This window comes from Mustela putorius, unplaced genomic scaffold, assembly GCF_011764305.1.
Source record: "Mustela putorius furo isolate JIRA1106 unplaced genomic scaffold, ASM1176430v1.1 tig00000905_pilon_pilon_pilon, whole genome shotgun sequence".
Taxonomy (NCBI): domain Eukaryota; kingdom Metazoa; phylum Chordata; class Mammalia; order Carnivora; family Mustelidae; genus Mustela; species Mustela putorius.
In genome coordinates this window covers 768,439-788,905 of record NW_025421511.1, presented here as the reverse complement: position 1 = coordinate 788,905, position 20,467 = coordinate 768,439, and the positions used below count along the sequence as shown (strand labels likewise).

The following is a 20,467-nucleotide window of genomic DNA, read 5'->3' as shown; positions in this document are numbered from 1 at the left end:
CTGCAGAGATGGTGAAGGTCCTCGCCAGTTATTTCTTGCTGACGTGCAAGTCATGCCCGAGCCCAGCGCCCACGGTATTGTCACAAGAGGCTTCTGGGCAGGCGCACCGAGGATGGGCCAGTCCCCATCAGCCACAGCACCCTCACGGGCACCAGGCATTAGAAGGCGGGAGCTAGTCCTCAGAAGGGGAACCGTGCAAAACCGATCTGCTTCAGGGGACATGCCTCAGTCAGGGCGCTCAGCTTTGTGACCAGCTCCCTCCTTCCTTAGGGGCAGCCACGGCAATTAAGCTGGACCCGGGACAGTGTGTGGCGCTCACTCAAATCAGCACTTGCTTTTCAGCTAAGCAGATGCTGTCCGAGGAGCCAGATGTTGGCTCTCGCAACCGTTCTGAAGTCAGGTGGATTGCAGACAGCGGAGAGCACACCCCTGACTCTTGGGCCATCGTCCCTCCACGGTGGCTCGGGCAGTATCATCCACATTCTCATGCGAGCCAAGTGCGGGCTGAAACGGTGGGAGAGGGTGACGCACGTGCATCCCGGGGAAACGGAGAAGTGGGCTGGCTTGGCTCTTGCTGTTCAGGTGCAGGAGGGAGCAGCGGCAGGGGCCTCATCGTGGGAGGACGGGGTTTCGGTGGTACCGGCGGGTCCAAAAGGGGCAAGACTGCAGATGCCCTGGGCAGGCAGGGTGGGGGGTGGAAAGGCTCAGAGGAGTTTGGAAATGGATGGAAAAGCTCAGAGGAGCTCAGAGGCATGACACTGGAGGGGGTGGGGGGTGTTGGCAAGAGCAGATGAGAACGTGCCCAGCTGCTTTCCCTTATAAGGGGCGATCAAGAGTGCCACCCCCGTGACCTGGGGGCTCCGGGGCCAAATGTCGAGGCGGAGGGGCTGCAAAGATCATGCTAGTCTTTCTCGTTCTGGGGCTGCTGTTTCCAGTGCTGGTGCTGGCAGAGACCTACCCCTCCCCCCTTTCCTGTGACCATCCCTGGCCTCTCTGTGGCTGGGAATCCATGAGCGGTCGCTTTTGGTTCGGTGAAGAGCTCCTGGCAGGGCAGGGAAGATCACCACAATCTTGGAAACCAAAGAATGTGAGGTAAACACAGAATGTGGGCTTTTTTTTTTTTTTTTTTTTCCTGCCGGAGGAACTGGATCTTGGGAAACCCAAACCTTGGCTGTCCGAAGTATGAGGGCTTATCTGGGAATCTGTCTTTGATTAAACATCCAGAGGAATGCTCCCAGGGAGGACTTCCCATATCTTGAACAGGGAAGCTGACAGCATGCCTGAGGTTTCTTTTCAAAATAGAACACTCCTGGGGAGACGTGAACACTTCCTTTCAGGGGAAGGGAGAGGCCCTGCACATGGGCCCTGCACATGGGCTGTTTTCATGGAACTGGCTGCCAAGACCGCCCAGTGTGGGGCGAGCTGCCGCGTGGACGAGGGAAGGCTTTGCCTGCCTCATCCTCTCCTCGTGTGTCCTTGGTCTCACGGGCGCCCTCCACGTTGCCCACACCTTGGCCTGGCAATGACCAGACACGGCTCAGCTCTGGTCAGCACCCCCAGCCCTGTGCAGGGTGGGCCCTGCGGCCTGGCCCATCTCTGCTCCCGACCCCCATCCCCTCTCAACCTCTTCCAAAAGGAGACAAGATTCATTCTGGTCTGAAAGAGGTATGCTTAAAAAAAAGTCTTCTTTTATTAAAACAGTGGTTACAAATGCTTCGTTGGACTTCCCCATCCTCTCTCCGTCACACCCAGCTCAGAGTCAACGCATGCAGCACTTGGCCTTCCCACCGTAACAGGTGCCTTCCAACCTGGTGAAGAGCGGGCAGGGGGAGAAGTTACAGGTGCCTCCTTTCCTGGCACACATGTAGTGGTCAGACCTCTGGCCGAGACCGCTGAGAAAGCCAGCACCTGTAAGACGGGAAAGGAAACGCTTTAGACTCGTGGCTTGTGGACATGGTGATTGTAGAACATTGGGTAAAGTGACTCTTTGAACGCACTGCGAAACATTTTCTCTTTCAAGACCCGGGCAGAGTCTGAGGTCTGTGCCAGCCGTGGCCCAGCGGAAGCTGACGATGGGCAGCGGGCTGGCTTATGAATGTGGTTTCCTCTGCCCAGAGAGCTTGAAGGTGTGCAAGGATTTCAAGTTAGTCCCCAGATAAGTATTTTATCACATAGTACTGTTGGCCGAACAAGGCTGGAGTACCTTCCTGACCCTGGGAGCTCTCCTCAACTCCCTGCACTCCCGTGCTGCCTCGGGATGCCAACCCCTCGGACCAGGATCCCTGCTCCCCCATCTCTCTTGCCGCCATCTTCCCTGAAATCTGTTTTCCTTTGGGGTCAGGTTGAAAGTATGGCTACCCTATAATGCTTTCACGGTTTGTCCACTTGGAATTTATTCTGCCTTCTTCCTGATATCCCAGAATCTCATAATCAGAAGGTTTCTGGACTAGTCTTCTACTCTATGCAGTAGCTGCCCTACAATATTCCCAGTCAGTGGGGATCAAGCTACTGTTTTGCTTGCCTCTATTGATAGGTCTTATGGCCCGAATGGTGTCCCCTTCCCCAGAATGTAAGCTGATGTCTTCACCAGCCAGCGCCTCACAGTGTGACTGTGTTTTGAGGTAGGGCCTTTCAAGACGTGATTAAGGTTAGATGAGGTTATAAATGTCATCTCTAATCCACTAGGACATAGATCCTTATAAGAAGAGGACATTGGGACGTATAAAGGGATGTGTACACACAGAAGAAAGGCCATATGAGGACAGGAGAGTAGGCAGCTATCTGTGAGCCAAGGAGAGAGGCCTTGGGAGAACCCTAACCTGCTGACATATTGACCTTGAACTTCCAGCCTTCAGAACTGGTAAGGATTAATTTCTGTTGTCGGGGGAGACCACCCCGTGCCCTTTTGCTATGGCCGCTCCAGCTGACGGACACAGCAGGCCATCACCAGTCTGGGAAACAGTCCATTCTGATGCCATGTGTCTCTGCCTATTGGAGAGATGGTTCTCATACCACTGGATTTGTCTCTTATTTAATCCATATCCCTGTCACAGCTGCCTCACCTGACCTAGGACTGTGGGTGTCTGATGACTGGGTATTTGGCAATGTCTGGGGACACTGTGGGTTATCACAGCTCTGGGGTATGTGGGGTGGACATTACCGGCATCTAGTGGGTGGAGGCCAGAGGTGCTGTGGAAGACCAGTGATGCGCAGAACAGAGAGTTATCTGGCCCCAAATGTCAATAGCACCAAGGCTGAGAAACTGTGATGTAGATCAGTGGTTCTCGATGCTGCATACACATTTAACCACCCAGGATACTCTTAAAAATATAGACTGAATTGCTCTGCGGTGGCGGTGAGCTACTGGCATTTAAATAACACCCCATAGAAGTGTCTAATGTTCAGTAAAGAATCGAGAATTGCTGGACCACTAGTTTTCAAATTTTAGTCAGAACTAAGGAATGCCCTTCTCGAGGCTGGGAGCAGACAGGAAGGACAGCATGGACAATGCCTTCTACCAGTTTAAAACATGAAAATTATTAGGAATTTAAAAAGTTGAATAGTTCGTGGAAATAGAAAAACTGGAAATATTTTTCTATTCTTATATTCATATAGAAAAAAATAGAACAGTCACTTGAACAAATGTAAAAATTTAGTTGAGATAAAAAAAATCTCTTAGAGAAATACAATTCACTAAAATATACAAATAAGAAACAGAAAATATAAATAGTCTTATAATGATCTAAGAACTGGGCCATAAGTGAGACTCTGGGCCAAGATGACTTCATTAGCAAATCCTGCCAAGCAACATATAAGAAATAGTGTCTACAGAGCACACTGGTTTTCAGAATAACAAGAGAGAGAACATTCCCTAGTTTATGGTGTGGTGCCGACTTGGTCTTAATTGCACCATCTAAAAAGATCAGCAATGCAAGGAAAGTAAAGGAAACCTATAGCTCAACCTCCCTGATCTTTGAAGAGGCTAAGATCCTATACAAAATATCAGCAAACAGAATAAAACCAAGTTCAGTGTATTTCACAAAGTTAAGCTTTCATTCAACATTTGAAGATCAGTCAATGCCTATTAACAGTTCAAGGAGATAAATCATATGATCATCCCAACAGGTGCAGAAAAACATTGGAAAACTTCAACTCTGATTAATGATAAAAAGCTTTTAACAAACAAGAAACTGGAGAGAACTTCCTTGATTACATAAAGAAAAATCTACAGATACCTCTTACCAGCAGCACACTTAACACTCAAACACTGAAAACTTTTCATCTGAGATGGCCAATAAAACCAGCATAATGACTGGCAGCAATTGCACTGAATGTTCTACTTGAGGGTACCAGCCAGGGGAGGAAGAGAAGGAAAACAGAAAGAGAAAAAAAATATATATATATATACATATAGGTTGAAAAGGAGGAAATAATATTGTCACTATTTGTAGGCATTATGATTATATGCAGACAGTCCAGAAGGAATTAATAAAAAATATTAACTATTTTGTTGTATGTAAGGTCAATATAAAACTCAATTGTACTTCTGTGCATTAGCAACCAACAGATAAAATGAAATTAAAATATATCACCATATTGAAATATCAAATGCTTAGTTATAAATCTAAGAAAATATGACACTCCTGTATATAAGAAATACAATATTCTTTGATGAGTTCTAGAAGAACAAAATAAATGGAAATGCTATGTGTAAGCACTGGAAGATTAATTATTTTTCAAATGTTAACTTCCCCCCAAATTAACCTGCAGATTTAACTCCATAACATGAAAATATCAAGAGATTCTTGACAAGCTTATTCTACAATTTATGTGGGAATTCAAAGGACCAAGAATAGCCAAGACACTCTTGGAGAAGAAGGTCGGAGGACTTGCTTTACTGGATTTCGAGGCTAATTATAGATCCACTGTAATTAGACTGTTTGGTAAAGACAAAAGGACAGACGTACAAATGGAACAGGAAGGATAAAGAGGGCAGAGAGGGACCTATGCCTGTGTGAAGAGTCCAGCTCCTTAGGAGAGCAGTGTGGGGGAGGAAGGGGAATGCTCCCCTTAGAGCTGGTTCTGGGACGATTGGAGATTCATGTTGGAAAAACAAAAAACAAAAGCTTTACCCTTAACTCACACATTAAAAACAATTGCAAAATGGATTATAAGTCTAAATGGAAAAGGAAAAATAATGAGTCCTCAGAAGACAAAGTTGTACTTTCTTCATGTTTTGGGCGTAAAAAAGGTTTCTTAAAATACAAAAGGGATTGCTTATAAAGGGAAAGAGAGGACACATTTAGCCACATTATAATCATCATGCCAACTTCTGTGTAAGGAGTTTCCATCAGGAGAGAAAAATCATAGCACAAGGGAGGAGAAGAGATTTGCAATATTATAGTTGACAAAGGGCTTACTTGAAGAATACACAAAGATCTACTACAAATCATTGAGAAAAAAAAAACAGATAACCTGATAGAAAATAGAGACACATAGTTTCACATATCATAAAAGCTATCCAAATGGCTAGCAGCTGTATACAAAAGTGCTCAACTTAGTGTTTCTCAGGAAAATGCTGGAAAAATTCTAGCCACTACACTCACCAGACAGCTAAAATTTAAAATGATAGACAATGACAAGTATTGGCGTGGGTACGAAGCCGTGAGACTCTCATCCACTGGGGAATGGTGTGACATCTTCTATCAAGATTACAAATTTCTTGCGCTATTATCTATCTGCCTACCTATCATAATCAAACACGAGCATATGCTAGAGCCCACAACATCCCCTTCTTCCTGGTAACTAGCTGACTGAAAGGCACACACAAACCAAGCTGTATTATTCAGCATGCGCATTAACATGGTAAAAGTCTAAGAAATATGGGAAGTTTTTACCACAAGAGTTAAGCCCAGGAGTGGGTGACTGAGAAGCCTGGAGAGATTATTTCTTAGGTGCCGGCCAAGTCCTGCTTCTTGACCTAAACAATGGTCACAGGCTACTTGTTTTATAATTCATTAAGCTGCACATTCCTGGTTTATGCACTTTTCAGGATGCGTGTAATACTTTGCAGTTAAAGAAAGAAAAAATAAGAGTTACTTCTGAAAAGGTCATCTGCCTATTCCCAGAGCTGTGACCACCCGGCACTGGATGGGTCCTGTCCCCTCTTGGGTCTGCTTCTGTGCGCTTGCTGCCTGACAGCTCCGTAGGTAACCCACACCTCTCTTCTCCCCCACTTCCCCAAGGGCGACTACATGTCCTTGGACTTGGTATTTATTCCCGCAGGTGCTCACGAAGCTGGCCTGAGACCTGCGATCCTGCACTTCCCGTGGGGCCGCTGGAGCACACACACACCAGAGGAACGTGGCAGAGGAGACCCGTTTCAAGGTAGGAACTGCTTTTCCCTGGTGGGAAAGCAGGTCTGTGCCCGTTTCAGTGCTTGCGGAGAAAATAGGGACTCTTTCCAATGTACATTTATTGAGCCATACACAGCTGGATTGTCCAAAACCCCACCTCAGTGCAGCTGCAAACCAGCTGTCAGTGGGGGTGGGGGGTGTGGGAAGAACCGTAACAGGTGTCGGTTGAATGAAAGACGGTTGGCTTCAGTAGTGGCAAACTCAGTAGGAAATGGGTGCCAGGGGTTCAGTCACGGAAGCGAACAGGATGGAGGGAAGGACTGGTTCTGGGCAGTGAGCACAGGAGGCGCTGAACTTTTAGGGTCATCAGAAAATAAATCTGCAGAAAGCAGGGACCACACCGTTCCGTGTTACTGCCTTGCAATATGACCTGCACGGGCAGATGCTGGTGGCCAGGGAAGAGGAGGAGGCACAGCGTAGAGGTCAACACAGAGGGAGATCTTAGACTTCGCATAGAGGAGCCACGGAGAGAGAATTTCTTAGCGAGCCTTTCAGAGAAGTGGGGACAGGGCGGGGGGCAGAGCGCGGGACTGGAAGTGCGGTGAGCCGGTTGCTAGCGGACCTCGCTCTCGGCCATTCTGCTCAAAGTGTGGGCACCGAGGTTCCCTTTGTGTCACACCATCAAAGCTCCTAGTGAGGGAGTTGGAAGATAAAACTGGAGAGCTGTTGACTAAAATTATAAATTTCTCAGGCGCAAACACAGACACACGGAGCCGGAGGAGAACGCGGTCTGCTGGCCGCGAGCCCCACGCCCTCTGAGAGGCGTCCAGGGACCCGGTGCTGGGAAGCCGGGGAGCCTGGTCTTACGGGCGGACACAGCTCATCAGAGCCCTCTGGGCCTCAGCAAGTCAACCGAGGCTCCTTTCCGCTCGGGAGAGGGTCGTGGTTGGCGTCATGCCCGGGAAGGGCTGCCTCAGAGGTGAGGGGCGTCGAGACAGAGGCTGCTTGTCCACTTCGAAGGCTGCTGGCGCTTGAGCCATCCGTGCAGGCTAGAGAGGACCCGACCTCATCTCTAACCTCATCTCCAGGTATCTTCTGCTTCTTTGTTCTTTTTTTAAGATTTTATTTATTTAATTTAGAGGGAGGGGGAGAGAGAAGCAGACTGCCTGCTGAGTGCAAGCCCGATGCGGGGCTTGATCTTGCGACTCTGGGCCATGACCTGAGCTGAAATCAAGAGTCAGGCCCTTAGCCGACCCGGGCGCCCCTCCCTGAGTCTTCTAAAGCTATCTGGGGACAAAATCCCACATGTCGTGAGGTGTTTTTCATAGACATGCTTCTCTCGGCTGGCACGCTCCACGTGCGGTATTTTGTGGGCACAGCTCAGTTTCCCCTGTGAGGCTGACCACGTGCTTCTGTGAGGCCTGGTTTGGCTGCCGAGGGGCCCTTGTGTCTGAGGCAAGGGGAAACATGTTTTTCTCGATGGGACCCAGAGGCCATAGCAGACACATTCCTGGTGGCTGTTGCCAGAGGTCAGACTGGAGGAAGGAATTCAGGCCAGCAGGTCGGGGTGGGGATCCCAGAGTGAGACACTCAGGTGTGGACAAGGCAGGGCAGACTCTGAGGGTCACAGGATGTGTGAGCAGGCGTCATTTTGGCCAAACCTTCATTTTAAAGGTGGGGAAACTCAGGCCCAGGCACCCAGGAGTGCCCACAGGGTCCCAGAAGGAAAGGAAGGATAGTACGGAGGAGTGGCCGGTGCCTCTCTCGGTGGGTTTGGTTGGTTTTGCTACAGGGAAGTGCTAACCACCAGGGAACGTTCTCCCCACGTTCCCAGGGCCACTTTGCTCTCCCCTGATCAGCCTCCACGCTGCATAGCTATACCTCCCCACAGCAGCAGGCAGATAGGAAAAGTCCGCAAAGTAGGCTGAGCGGAGCAATAGGGAGCGGTGGGGTCTGCAGCGCCTGGGGGGTGGGGGGGGGGCACCCATGACAGCTCACTGCCTCTGGGCCTAGAGTACGGCTTCATTTTTTGTGTTCTTAAGATACAAATCTGAATTTTATGTGACACATCCTGAGTTTCTAATGTCAAGAAGGAAGTAAAAAAAAAACTTTTTTTAAATACCGTGGACACCAAAATGACTTCCATCTTTCCTTCACTTCTCCGTCCCTTAAGAGAGCCTTCCTGGCCCCTGCAGACCCGGTCAGTCCCCTTGTCACACGATCCCTTAGCACCCTGTACTTAATGCATTTCACAACACAATGGTAATTAGATAATTAATTATAAAATTGGGTTTCTTGCCATGCTCTGCTTCTAGAACGTCAGGTCATACTTTCCAGGGCTGTGGTTTCCTGGCTCGTCCCCTTTTCCAGGGCATGGCCTGCACACAGTAGCTATTAACTAAATGTCTGTGGAGTCAGTGAGTGAGCAGCCCCAAACGACCCTGACTTCAAAACCCCTCGGCTGGGCTCTCATGCAGCTGATGCAGGGGACTCGAGCTGCCTTGCCGTTTGGACATCATTCCGTGTTCACGGAAATAAGATTTGTATAAGATAACAGGGGCAATGCCCCCCTTTTCTTTATAGAGATAAAAACTGCTAAAAGAGAGTGCCCAGTCATGGTTTCCTGCAGGGACCACACAACCGTCATTCACCTTGGGGCGTGTGGGCCTGGTTCCCCCCGGGGTAAGCAGCTGAGCCCTAATGGCTTTCCCAGAAAAGGGAGTGAACTGATCCCCTGTGAGGGCTCAGGGTGAGTCACAGTGTGGGGCTGGGGCCCGAGCAGCACCTTCTAGAAGCAGCTCTCAGCTCCCTTCTTGCAATAAACTTGGTTCCACCCCCGGACTGGGAATCAGCGTTGCGCAGACAGGACTTGAGTGTTGTCAGAGGACAGAGTAGGACAGCTTCTCCTCGGAGTTTCTGAGTGAATCCTGGGTATACTCAGCGTTCAATCACGTTGTAGCTAATATTTCTGTATGGAAAGACCAGTAAGTTTGGTCACTCCTGTGTATCCTCAGAAACACTTCCACATTCTCTGTTTTGAATGAGATGCTCACAGTCCCGTGTTGAGGGGATCCGCCGAACTCTTCAAGTTCAATAGTGGCTCTCAGGCTTTTCTGAGCTTGAGCTGAACTGCAGCCAGAAATTTCACAGAGCCTCTGGCCCCAAATGCATACCTGCCCGTGTGGCTGGAATCAGAGCATGGTAAGAACACGGACGCTTACTGGGCCGCGTGCACTCCTACTTTCGGTTCTTTGAGAAAAACGTGGTGGTGACTCTCTAAACCGATTTTTCCACCCCTCGAATGGGTCCCCGCTAGAAACTTAAAACTCTGCCTTACAATGCTTTCACACCCAGCTTCCAGATGGGGGGACTGAGTTGTACTTGGAGAAGATCCAGCAGATCTGTATGATGCAGAAAAGCACCGTCGGATCTTTTAGGGAACTTGGGAGCAGAATTCATGCTCTAAGTGCCCCCCCCAACCCACCACGGCCCCCTCGTTCTACAGATGAGACAGCTGAGGCCCCGGATGTAGGATTTGCCAGAGGCCATGACAGAACATGTCCCCCAGGCCAGGACAGAACATGTCCCCCAGTTGCTTCCACACGCAGCATCCCACCTGCCCTTACACGTCTGTTCTGAGCCGGGGAGCTGGTGTCTTCCGGCCCGACGGAGAGCTCCCTCCTATGCCCTGGGCAGATTTCCCACTCCACAGAACACGCAAGGATTTCCCAGGGAGGATCGAAGACCACCCGTGCACTCCAGACTGCCCGCGCGTGAAGTGAGTCAAAGGTGCAGGGTGAGCTGGCTTTGTGGGAGGGGCAGGAGGCACCTGCTTACAGCAGGCCACCTGCGAGGCCCCACCCAGGGACCAGGGTGAGCCCCGGCTGGCAGCCTACACCTCTCGCCCCTGGATAGGAAGCCGGCCTTTCGATGCGAGGAGGCACGCTGCAGGGGGAGTCCGTGGTCCCCCTTCCACGGAGGATGATTTCTAGAAGTCCGAGACAAAGATGGAGACGGGGGATGCTGGAGCTTCCTGAGACCAGCCCTGCATCCCTGCCCAGCACCGAGGGCATGGAGCCCCCAGGACAGTCAGGGAGGGAGGCCTGGGCCTGCCTCTCCTGCAGCTGGGCTGCCCAGCGGACCGGGGAGAGTCAGCCTGGGGTGCTCCCAGCATGCTTGTCCCAGGGGGTCGGGGTATAGCCCCAGGCCCAGGCTCAGCAGGCCTGCCCGTTGTAGTGTCCCCAAGCCAGCCACTCAGCCCTGGGGATGCTGCTGCCCCACCCCCAGGCCCCAAGACGCAGGTGTCCTTAAACTCAGCCCCCCAATTCCTGGCCCCGGGGCCGAGGGGCTAGAGCAGGATCTCACAGCTTACCTGGGGCCAGGTGGGAGGAGACGAGGCACAGAATCAGCAGCAGGAAGGAGAGAGCCCTCATGGCGGCTGGCAGGCCGGGCCGGGATGCCCGGGGAAGGCAGAGAGGCTCCTTGGAGGCCGAGCTGACAGAGGCCGAGCTGACAGAGGCTTCCAAAGCCGGGAGTGTCTCCGTATTTATAGGGCGGCACTTGCACAATAGCAGAGGTGATCTGAAGGGCGGTGTCGCAATCCGGAGTGAAATTCTAATAAACCACCCCTCACGCCGTTTGCCCTGAGTAGTCCGGGAGTCACGTGCACACACTTTTCTCTGTCCAGCTGTGGCTGGATTCAGCTCTCAGCCCGGAACACCCCCAGTTGGCTCCTCGGACCGGTTCGGTTTGGTTTTTGAGGCTGGGCAATGCAAGTGGGCTTCCTGAAGGAGGCAGCCCAGGCTAGCAGGCCCGTGGTGGGGCAGCTTAGAAAGCTGGAGGAGGTGGCCTCAGGGGGACACTGCGCAAGGGGCTGCCCAGCCCCCAGCCCAGCCGGGCGAGTCTCTGTCTCGGAGCTGCGTTCTCCGTGCCATGGCCCCAGGGGACACCCTCGTCCCTAACAAAAGTCAAGCCGCTTGCTTTTCACTTAACCTTCAGGGTGGGATTTTCTTTCTCAAAACTCTCTGCGCCTGGGGTGCATGCTCTCCTTGACTAACCAATGCCAGCTTTCCTCCTTCCCTTCCTCCAGCCTTCATTCTAATGTGTGTGTCTCGCCAATCTTCTTAAATCTACCAGCCTCCTCTATCACTTAATGTTTTTTTTTCATCCAGACTGTATTTTTTTAGAGCAGTTGCTGGTACACTGCAAGATTTAGGAGCAGGTTCAGAGATTCCCTATCTACTCCCTGACCTCCTCCACAGGGTGCATACTTGTTACCACTGACAACTGACATCGACACATCCGTAGCAGCTGGAGTCCACAGTTTGCATTAAGGTTCACGCTTGGAGTTGTGCATTCTAGGGGTGTGGACAAAGGTATGATGACACACATTCACCATCACAGTGTCACGCAGAGTAGTATCTGTGCCCTAAAAATCCTCAGGGCTCCACCTCTTCATTCCTCCCTCCCCCTGACCCCCTCAACCACTCTCTCTCCTGTCTCCATAGCTTTGCCTCTTCTGGAACGTCCTATGGATGGAATGAGACCCAATGCAGCCTTTCCAGACGGGCTTCTCTCACTTGGGGATGTACATGGAAGGTCCCTCCATGTCTTCTCACGCCTTGATAGCTCATCTCTCCTTAGTGCCTCACAGCATTCCAGTGTCTGAGTGAACCACAGGGTACGTCTCCGTCCACGGACTGAGGACGTCCTGCTTGCTGCCAGGCTTTGGTAATGACGAGTGCAGTTGCATAAACACCTGCGTCAGGTTTTTGTGTGGATGTCAGTTTTCCGCTTGTGTGTGTGTGAATGTCAAGAAGTGCTATTGCTAGATCGTATGGTAGGAGGTGATTTTGTTTTATTAGAACCTGCCGAGCCGTCTTCCAAGGAACCTGCGCCACTTGGTGTTTCCCCAGTGCTGAGCTCCCGTTGCTCCACGTCCTGGTCAGCATTTGCTGTGGTTGGTGCTTCCAGATCCGGGCCACTCTCACGGGGGGGCAGGACCAGCTCCTGTTCTAATTTGCGTTTCCCTGATGACCTGTGATGCGGAGCATCTTTTCGTCGCCGGTCTTTCTCTCTTCCAGCTAGAGGTCTGTTCCTAGGAAGTTGTCCACTGCGGCTTCCCAGGAAGCGAGCCCCTGGCATGGCCTCCGGGAGTCCGCAGGCCTGGTTTCCAGACGGGGCTGAGTCTTCCGGACTCAGGGATTCAGGGATTCAGGCTGCGAGGATTGGAGTCTCCAGCCCTCCATGGTCAGACTGGGGCGTTGTGTTAGCTGCTACCTGAGGATCTCTCAAGTTCTCATCAATTCTAAAGATGTTTTAAATGTTCTCTTCATTATTAATTTTTATAATTCTACAAACAGCTCTCCTAATGTCTTGGTCAGTGTTCTTATTTGTGAGCAACAGAAGCAGCTCTGGCTGACTAAGCAAGGGAGGAGTTTCCCGAGAGGGCAGTGGGTAGCTCTCAGGATCCACGAGGGGCCTGGAGAAACTGCTTGGAGCTCAGCTTCCGGGAGGAGTGTCCGACCTATGCCGCAGATCTGGTCTGAGGCAGCCCGTGGGCTGTGGCCGCTGTGCGGGAGACGCCAGGCGCTGGCCTTCTCCACCACCGGCAGAACCCCATCTGTACCAAAGCAGCACCTTCTGGATACTTCCACGGCGGGCCTGCCAGAGAGAAGGACAGAGGGACAGAGGCACACATAGACTGAGAGATTGAGAGATAGGTGGGTGGGGGGGGGTTGGCATCAGGAGTCCCCTTTCCCTGCCCCTCCGACCCTGAGCCCCACCACTGGTCCCACTGTCCCACTGTCCCACCGGCCCTGGGCCTGGTTAGCAGAGCCTCAGTCACAGGACCAGCTGCAAGGGAGTCTGGGAAAGCAAGACCCTTACATCCTCAGCACCTGCTGATGGGGGGAATGATGGCTACATGAATGTTTGAGCAGAAGGAGCTTTAGGTTTCCCTAGAGGGTAAGTGAACCGAGCGACCAGGAGGTGTAAGGGTTACTAGTAAGTGAGGAGAGAAGTCATGGGGGGTGGGGCAGGACGGCTGATAAGACATGTGATATTAAGGCCACAGGGGACACGCAGAGCTGAATTGCGGGGGCCCTTGGGAAGGCAGGGGCTGGAGTTCCCCAGGCCAGGGGATGTGGACACAGGGGTGTTCCTACCCCACACCCTCCCTCGCCAGGAGCAGCTCCGAGCAGGAGGCGTTTGGGAAGGTTGCTGGGCTGTGCTGCCTGGTGGCAGAGAGGAAGGTGTCGGCTCTCGGAAGGCAGGGGATTTGCAGAGAAATGGTAAAGGGGTCGTGGTAGGGAATGAAATCTGTAGGGAAGGAAGGTTTTTAACAAATCCCAGAGAAGACGGACATTTAAGGGAGCACGAAAGAAAACCAGGAGAATGGGGGTGGGAGCCGGGGAGGGAGCATTGGGGGGCGACCTAATGCGGAGAACTTTGTAGGGGAACAGAGCATTCCAGTGTCTGCTGGGTTTGCCAGCTGGTGAGGTCGTGAGAGCAAGGACATCGGCCCCGCCTGAGTGGACACGGACATCCTGGCCTCCGGTCCGGGGGCTCCAGGTCGCCCCTGGTTTCTGGCCGCCTCCCGCTGAATCATTTCTCCTCCAACTCCGGCGGAGCTGCTCCTTCAGTTCTGGCACCTGCGTGGTGACAGGGAAGGGGGCTCGAAGGGGAAGGCATATTATTTTATTTATTTATTATTATTATTTTATTTATTTATATTTATTCTGTGTGATCATTCACTTAAGGGAGGCTGCGTTCTGTTTTGCGGCTTCGGCTCGGCGTCCTAGGAGCAGCAGGTACGGTTTCCAGCCGTTTCCCTTGTGCTTTCATGTGCACCAGACCTTGACCATGGTCTGCTGGGGTCACGTCCTTGGCCATCTGGTCTCTAGGACACGTCTCAGAGGCCACATTGCTTGCCACTGCCCTGAGGCAGGAGCTGTTTGTGTCAGCTGCTGGTCACACTCTGGGCGCATGAGACTTGTGTGCAGAGGTGAGGGCGGGCAGGTGGGGGGAAGGAAGGTAGCACCTGCCTTGGGGCCCCCACCTTCCAGGACCAGATGAGATGCAGCCTTTCAGCATGGGGTTGAACAGATGCTGGCCCCACGTCGCGCCGCTCGGAGGCCTGGTCTCCACGGGGTGTGTGAGCTGCTCCTCGGTACGGGGATGGAGGAAAACGCAGGGCAGAGCCTGACCGAGGCCAGGTCCAGGTGGGGACGTCCACACCGGCGCATGGGTCTAGTCTGCAGAGCCGCGCGAGGCCACGGAGGGGGCTGGACTGAGTTAGACCCCTGAGTTCGACTGGATGCTAACTCTGAGCCTCCACCCAGAGGCAGGGTCACCTTGGACATGGCGTTTAGCTGCTCCTCTGCTGGAAGAAGCAGCAGTCACCCCTCCCTTCCCCAGAGGCTCGTGGGGATTTCCTGTGCGGAGGATGAGACAGTCGGGCGGGAGGGTTCCATCGGTGCCATTTCTTACGGCTCCTGCCTCTCTCCTTCGGGTTAGGAGCACCCTGGGGTCGCGGGTTCCCTACATGAGGGTTCCCTACATAAGAACAGCCCATGTGGGACGGTTCCGGTACTGAACCCGGGTGCAGCAGACCGTGTGGAAGGTGCTGGGCTCAGCCGCCCCCCCGTCCCGCCATCGGCCTCTTTACACAAACTATGCACATTCTGTGAAAAGCTAAGACCATACGGACGAGTGTCAACGAGATCGTGAAGTTGCCTTGAATGCGACCTCCCACGGATGTGGGGATTGCTGGCGATGCGGTTTCTCTCAGTCTGTGACGTTCTCCTCTGCACCATGTAGGGGTATCTACGCGTCTGGGGTCATGCATACGTGTGGTTTTAAAAGCAGCACGCTGTGACACTGCAGTGAAACTTGCTCCCTTTCCAATTTCCATACTCCATTTTCCAACATCATTGGATCTTTTTTTTTTTTTCCCAAAGATTTTATTTATTTATTTGACAGAGATCACAAGTAGACAGAGAGGCAGGCAGAGAGAGAGGGGGGGGGGGAAGCAGGCTCCCTGCTGAGCAGAGAGCCGGATGCAGGACTCGATCCCTGGACCCTGAGATCATGACCTGAGCCGAAGGCAGCAGCTTAACCCACTGAGCCACCCAGGCGCCCGGATCATTTCTTTTTTAATGACTTTTTTTTTTTTTTTTTAGATATTATTTATTTATTTGACAGACGGAGATCACAAGTAGGCAGAGGCAGGCAGAGAGAGAGGGGGAAGCAGGCTCCCTGCCAAGCAGAGAGCCTGATGTGGAGCTGGGTCCCAGGACCCCAGGGTCATGACCTGAGCCGAAGGCAGAGGCTCTAACCCCCTGAGCCACCCTGGCGCCCCTCATTGGATCATTTTTGTAATGCATTTACAGCTTATCTGTGTTCCATATGGTGGAATACTTTTTTATTTTTCAAGATTTATTTATGTATTAGAGAAACAGAGAGAGAGAGAGGGCCCATGTGTGGAGGGGAAGAGGGAGAGGGACAGAGAATCTCAAGCAGATTCCCGGCTCAGCGTGGAGCCTGATGAGGGGCTCTATCTCCTAACCTTGAGAGCATGACCTGAGTCGAAATCAAGAGTCAGACGCTTTACCAACCAAGCCACCCAGGTGTCCCTATGGCAGAATACTTTTGAAAAAATAATTATTTTTGAAAATTGCTGCAAGACCCACAAAACACAATAATGACCAAGTTAGCCATTTTTGAATGTACGGTTCGGGGGTGTTAAGAGTGTGCACACCGCTAGGCCACCATCACTGCCATCCATTGCCAGAACCAGCCGTCTCTCTGAAGGAAAGCTCTGTGCCCGATAGACACCAACCGCCCCTTCTCCCTGCCCCGACCCCTGCAAACGTCCGCTCTGCTTTCTGTCTCTGTGAATGGGACCAGTCGGAACTACACAGAAGTGTCATCATACATATTTGTGAATCCCCGAGTTTCATTCATGCGCCAGCCAGTGTCCAATTTCCCTTCTTTTTAAGGCCAAGTAGAGTTTCGGGACACTTGGAAGAAGTACAAGATCAGTGGTAAGTCTACAGTTTAGGACAGCCTCGGAGTCAGGACCTGCCTCTCTCCTCTCCACTCGTGCTCTGTCTCCCTGTCCTTAGAGGGGGCAAACCTCCAAGGGGGGCTCAGCCTGCACCCCGGCTGCCAGGCATCCTCCTGGAGAGGCTGATATTCCGGTTTCTGCACCAGAACTGAAGGTTGGGCAGGGTCCCTCCCTGGAATGCAAACACACTGGACAAAGGTAACATTTATGCTCACGTCCCAGCTCAGGTGTGGGACCAAGGGCAGAGCCCGGCGTGGACACCAGCTTTCCGGTTATGCCCAGAACCGCCAAGTATTGCCAGTTAGAATCGTAGCCCCGTGACGTCCGAGCACTTGAGCGTTTTCTCCGCGGAGTTCCTATGCTCCATGGAGACCGGGGGTCCTACCGAGCCCCAGCGAGACGCACGCTCCAGACCTTGCCCTGCTTTCTGCCAGAACAGCCCAGAAACTTCCGCTCTCTGTGTCAGGCCTGCTGAAGCAGCTTTTGTCTGCAAGGGGTTTCTGGGACTTAGCGATGAAGGGACCAAAGGAATCCAGCTCGGCACAATCGATGTCTCACGGTCACAGAAAATAAACGTGGAGTGAAGGTCGGTCTTCAGAGCCCTGACACTTCAGGGAAATGGGAACCATTCGAAGTGCCTCTGGCGTGTCTGTGTCAGTCCTGACAGCAGGCTCTGGCGCCCCCCGGCCTGGCTAGGGGGGCAATGCTGCCCAGAAGCTCCAGCCGGGCTCTTCATGCTTGCACGTGGCCTTCCTTTCCGGGAGCTCGGAATCCGAGCACACCTGGGGCTCTCGGGGACTTGTGCTTTGCTTCACACTGAGGCCAACCGCACTGACCCGCTGGGAATGACCGCGGTTACATCGCTGGAACCAGAGGCCATTGAAAGCATATCAGAAACCCAAGGGGAGTGCATTTTGGTATGTGAGCAAAAGGGTTGTTCGACCCTAAAGGAAGTAAAACCAGTTTTGTGTGTGGAATTATCATTCCCCAACAGAAATCCCCTAGACCACTTCCTGCTGTAACCAGCTCTTCCCGTGGGTAATTTGCACAATGACTTTCCTTCTCGAAAATAGATGATGATGTCAGGAGTCGGGAACTGTCGGGGTCATCAGGATCTGGGAAAGCCTGAGCTGGAGCCAGAAGGAGGCAACATGGTCAGGTGCAAGCCTCTGGGGAAAGCCCTGGGAGGCCCGGCCTGAGTCGGAGCCTGGTGCAGCTGGCTGTGTGGGACCTTGACAGATGACAGGCTCGCTACTGTTCTTCGTTTCCTCCCTAGAGAAGAACAGGGTGCATTTTATGGGTTTTTTAGAGGCCAGTTTCCAAACTGGACAGCCTATTGGAATCACCTGGACCATCTTTACAAAACAGGCCCTGAACTGCCGTTGCCAACAGTAACCATCTAGAATCTATCTTTTTCATATGATCCCCCGATAAACACAAATCACACAACGCCATTTGCCATATGCTCTCACATGCCTAACTGCATTTCTTCAGTTTGCACGTGCAAACTCTTTCATTTTAGCATTTTGAAATTGGGATGAATCTTATAATTAATATTAATATTATAGTATTATAATAATTATAATACTGTAATAATATATTATATCATATTATTATAATATAAATTATATAATATAAATTATTAATTTATATTAATAATTTTAATATAAAAATTCTATAAAATTATAAAGTATACTTAATAGTAATGATAGTAATTAATGTGGTCTCTCCTTTCCACTGAAAAGTAGGTAAAGAAATGTGACTCTGGGGCACCTGGGTGGCTCAGTCAGTTAAGCATCTGCCTTTGGCTCAGCTCCTGATCTCAGGGTCCTGGGATCGAGTCCTGGGTCAGCTTCCTGCTTGGTAGCGGGCCTGCTTCTCCTTCTCCTTCTGCCCCTCTCCTTACTTGTGTGCTCTCTCTCTCTGTCCCGTAAATAAATATATAAAATGTAAAGATTTAAAAATCTTAAAAAAAAAAAGATGAGTCTTACATCTAGTGGTATTTTAAAACTAAGGAAATACCTAATTTCATTTTCATTTTTATGGCAACCTTACGAACTAGACCTGAAGGGATGAATAATTCCCTTTTCACAGAAAAAGCAGGCTCAAGTGGGTTAGACTTTGATTTATTCTTTGATTTATTTACTTATTCAACCAATATTAATAGCATCTTCCCCAGGAGGGCTGCCAGGCTAAGTCTGGGGATGCAAAGATGAGTGAGAGCCTGGTTCCTGTCCTCACAGGCTCACGCGGACACGTTTATGGCTGTAGCTGGATGAATCATGGTCCCAGAAGCCCTCCTGGAGCTGCAGGAACAGAGGGCTTAGCTCTGACTGGAGGTTGGCAGTGGACCCCTCCTCCTTCCCCTATTGCTCGGTTTCCCAACTCCGTGCAGTCTGAGGGTTTTACCAGAGGCATCGCCTGCAGAGGGAAGGGTTCGACTCTGGATCTCATCCACACAGCACTACTTCATTTATCCCACGAACACGCACGGAAAGCTTTGTCGTTAGTGCTGTGCTCGCCGCACACAAAGATGGACCAGACAGATAGGAGCTCTGGATCGGAGCGCAGCAGACAAATATTAAATGATTCCACAAGCGTTCAGTCTTCTAAAAGACTGAACATAGGCAGTAGCACTCATAAAGACAAGGTCCCCTGACCTCATCCGGTGTGAAGTTAGTCCCCTCCTAGCTGGGAATCTGAGGCTGAGACTTAAAAGATGAGCAGAAGTCCAGGCAAAAGGGAGCGTGCGGGGAGAGGTGGGTTAAGGGTGTTCGAGGCCGAGGAGACAGATCCCTTCTAGGTCCTGCACCGGAGGAGCCCACAGGAGAGAACCACCGCTGGAGCTGACAGACAAAGAGGCGGTGGGGGAGGGGGTGAGCAGGCAGGGCAGGAGGCTGTGTCTCCGCACCTCGCACCTCGGAGCACTGGTAGGAATTGTGGCTCTTCCTCCAGGGACAATAGGAAACTGTTGAAAAAAAAAATTTTTTTTTAATTTTATCTATTTGTTCATGAGAGAGGGAGCACATTCAGGGGGAGGGTCAGAGTGAGAGGGAGAAGCAGACTCTCCGGCTGAGCAGAAATCCCCACAGGGGCCCTGGGATCAGGACCTGAGCCGAAGGTGGATGCTTAACCACCTGAGCCACCCAGGCTCCCCCAAAAAATTTTTATAAATATATATTGTGGTAAAATATACACAACATAAATTTAACCCTTTTAACCATTTTCAAGTGTACAGTGTGGCATTAAATACAGGCACGTTGTTGTACAACTGTCATCCAACTGCTATCCATTTCCAGAACATTTCATCTACCCAAACTGAAATGAAACATAACACCCCTCCTCTTCCCCCCCAGGCCCTGGCAAGCTCCATTCTACCTCCTTTTCTGTGAGTCTGACAGGAAGGCATCAGGCAGTGTTTGTCCTGATGTGACCAGCTTACTTCACTTCGTATAACGTTGTCAAGGTTCACACACACCGCAGCATGTGTCAGAATGTCTTTTCTTTGTAAGGCCAAATTATATTCCATTGTAGGTATACTCCACATTTTATTTCTCTAGTCATCTGTGGCTGGACACCTGCTGAAAGGTTTCATACAGAAAGTAACGTGGTTCCATATATGTTTTGCAAAGGTCCACCCGGTTGCTCTCCGGAAGCCGATCTGGAAGCAGGAAGTAGGTCTCCCGGTTTGGGGAAGGTTGCATGAATCCAGCCCAAGAGGAATAGACGGTGGTGAGAATGGTAAGAAATGGAAGGTTCAAGAGCTACTTGCGAGGAGGAGTCAAAACGTTTGTCTGGACATGGGGAACCGGGGAGAGAGAGTCAGGCAAGGGTTACCCCAGGTGGATGGGCCGCCATTTGCAATTACAAGATGCAGCTGAAGAGTTGAGCCCTGGTGGTTTGAGAAGTATGGGGCCATCAAGCAGGGATCTCTCAGTCTGGAGCTCGGGTGTAAGCTGGAGGCTCCGAAGGGACAGCTATCAGCCCTGCGGTGATCATGGAGGCCAAAGGGGTGTAAGTCATGCCCCAGAGCAAGGGTGCA

The 20,467-nt window shown here is 51.4% G+C and overlaps 1 protein-coding gene and 1 long non-coding RNA gene across 2 annotated transcripts; one reads left to right on the top strand and one right to left on the bottom strand.

Moving 5' to 3' along the window:
* Positions 1 to 1,666: 1,666 nt before the first annotated feature.
* DEFB1 (defensin beta 1) lies at positions 1,667 to 10,960 on the bottom strand. The gene is made up of 2 exons (XM_004766746.3): positions 10,729 to 10,960; positions 1,667 to 1,908 (listed from the first exon to the last, which is right to left on the bottom strand). The coding sequence occupies exons 1-2, from the start codon at positions 10,787 to 10,789 to the stop codon at positions 1,760 to 1,762; spliced, it is 210 nt and encodes a 69-aa protein (XP_004766803.1). The 5' UTR covers positions 10,790 to 10,960; the 3' UTR covers positions 1,667 to 1,759.
* LOC106007259 lies at positions 1,849 to 13,068 on the top strand. Its single transcript, XR_001181922.2, has 4 exons — positions 1,849 to 2,860; positions 6,286 to 6,387; positions 7,108 to 7,444; positions 11,864 to 13,068. It is a non-coding gene; the product is annotated as an uncharacterized LOC106007259 (long non-coding RNA).
* The last annotated feature ends 7,399 nt before the right edge of the window (positions 13,069 to 20,467 follow it).

What these genes read in the sequence shown, in the direction of transcription:
- DEFB1 (XM_004766746.3), bottom strand. Translation starts at nt 10,789, where the DNA reads ATGAGGGCTCTCTCCTTCCTGCTGCTGATTCTGTGCCTCGTCTCCTCC. An exon ending in CTCCTCCCACCTGGCCCCAG is followed by an intron (nt 1,909 to 10,728) that starts GTAAGCTGTGAG and finishes CCCGTCTTACAG; the next exon opens with GTGCTGGCTTTCTCAGCGGT.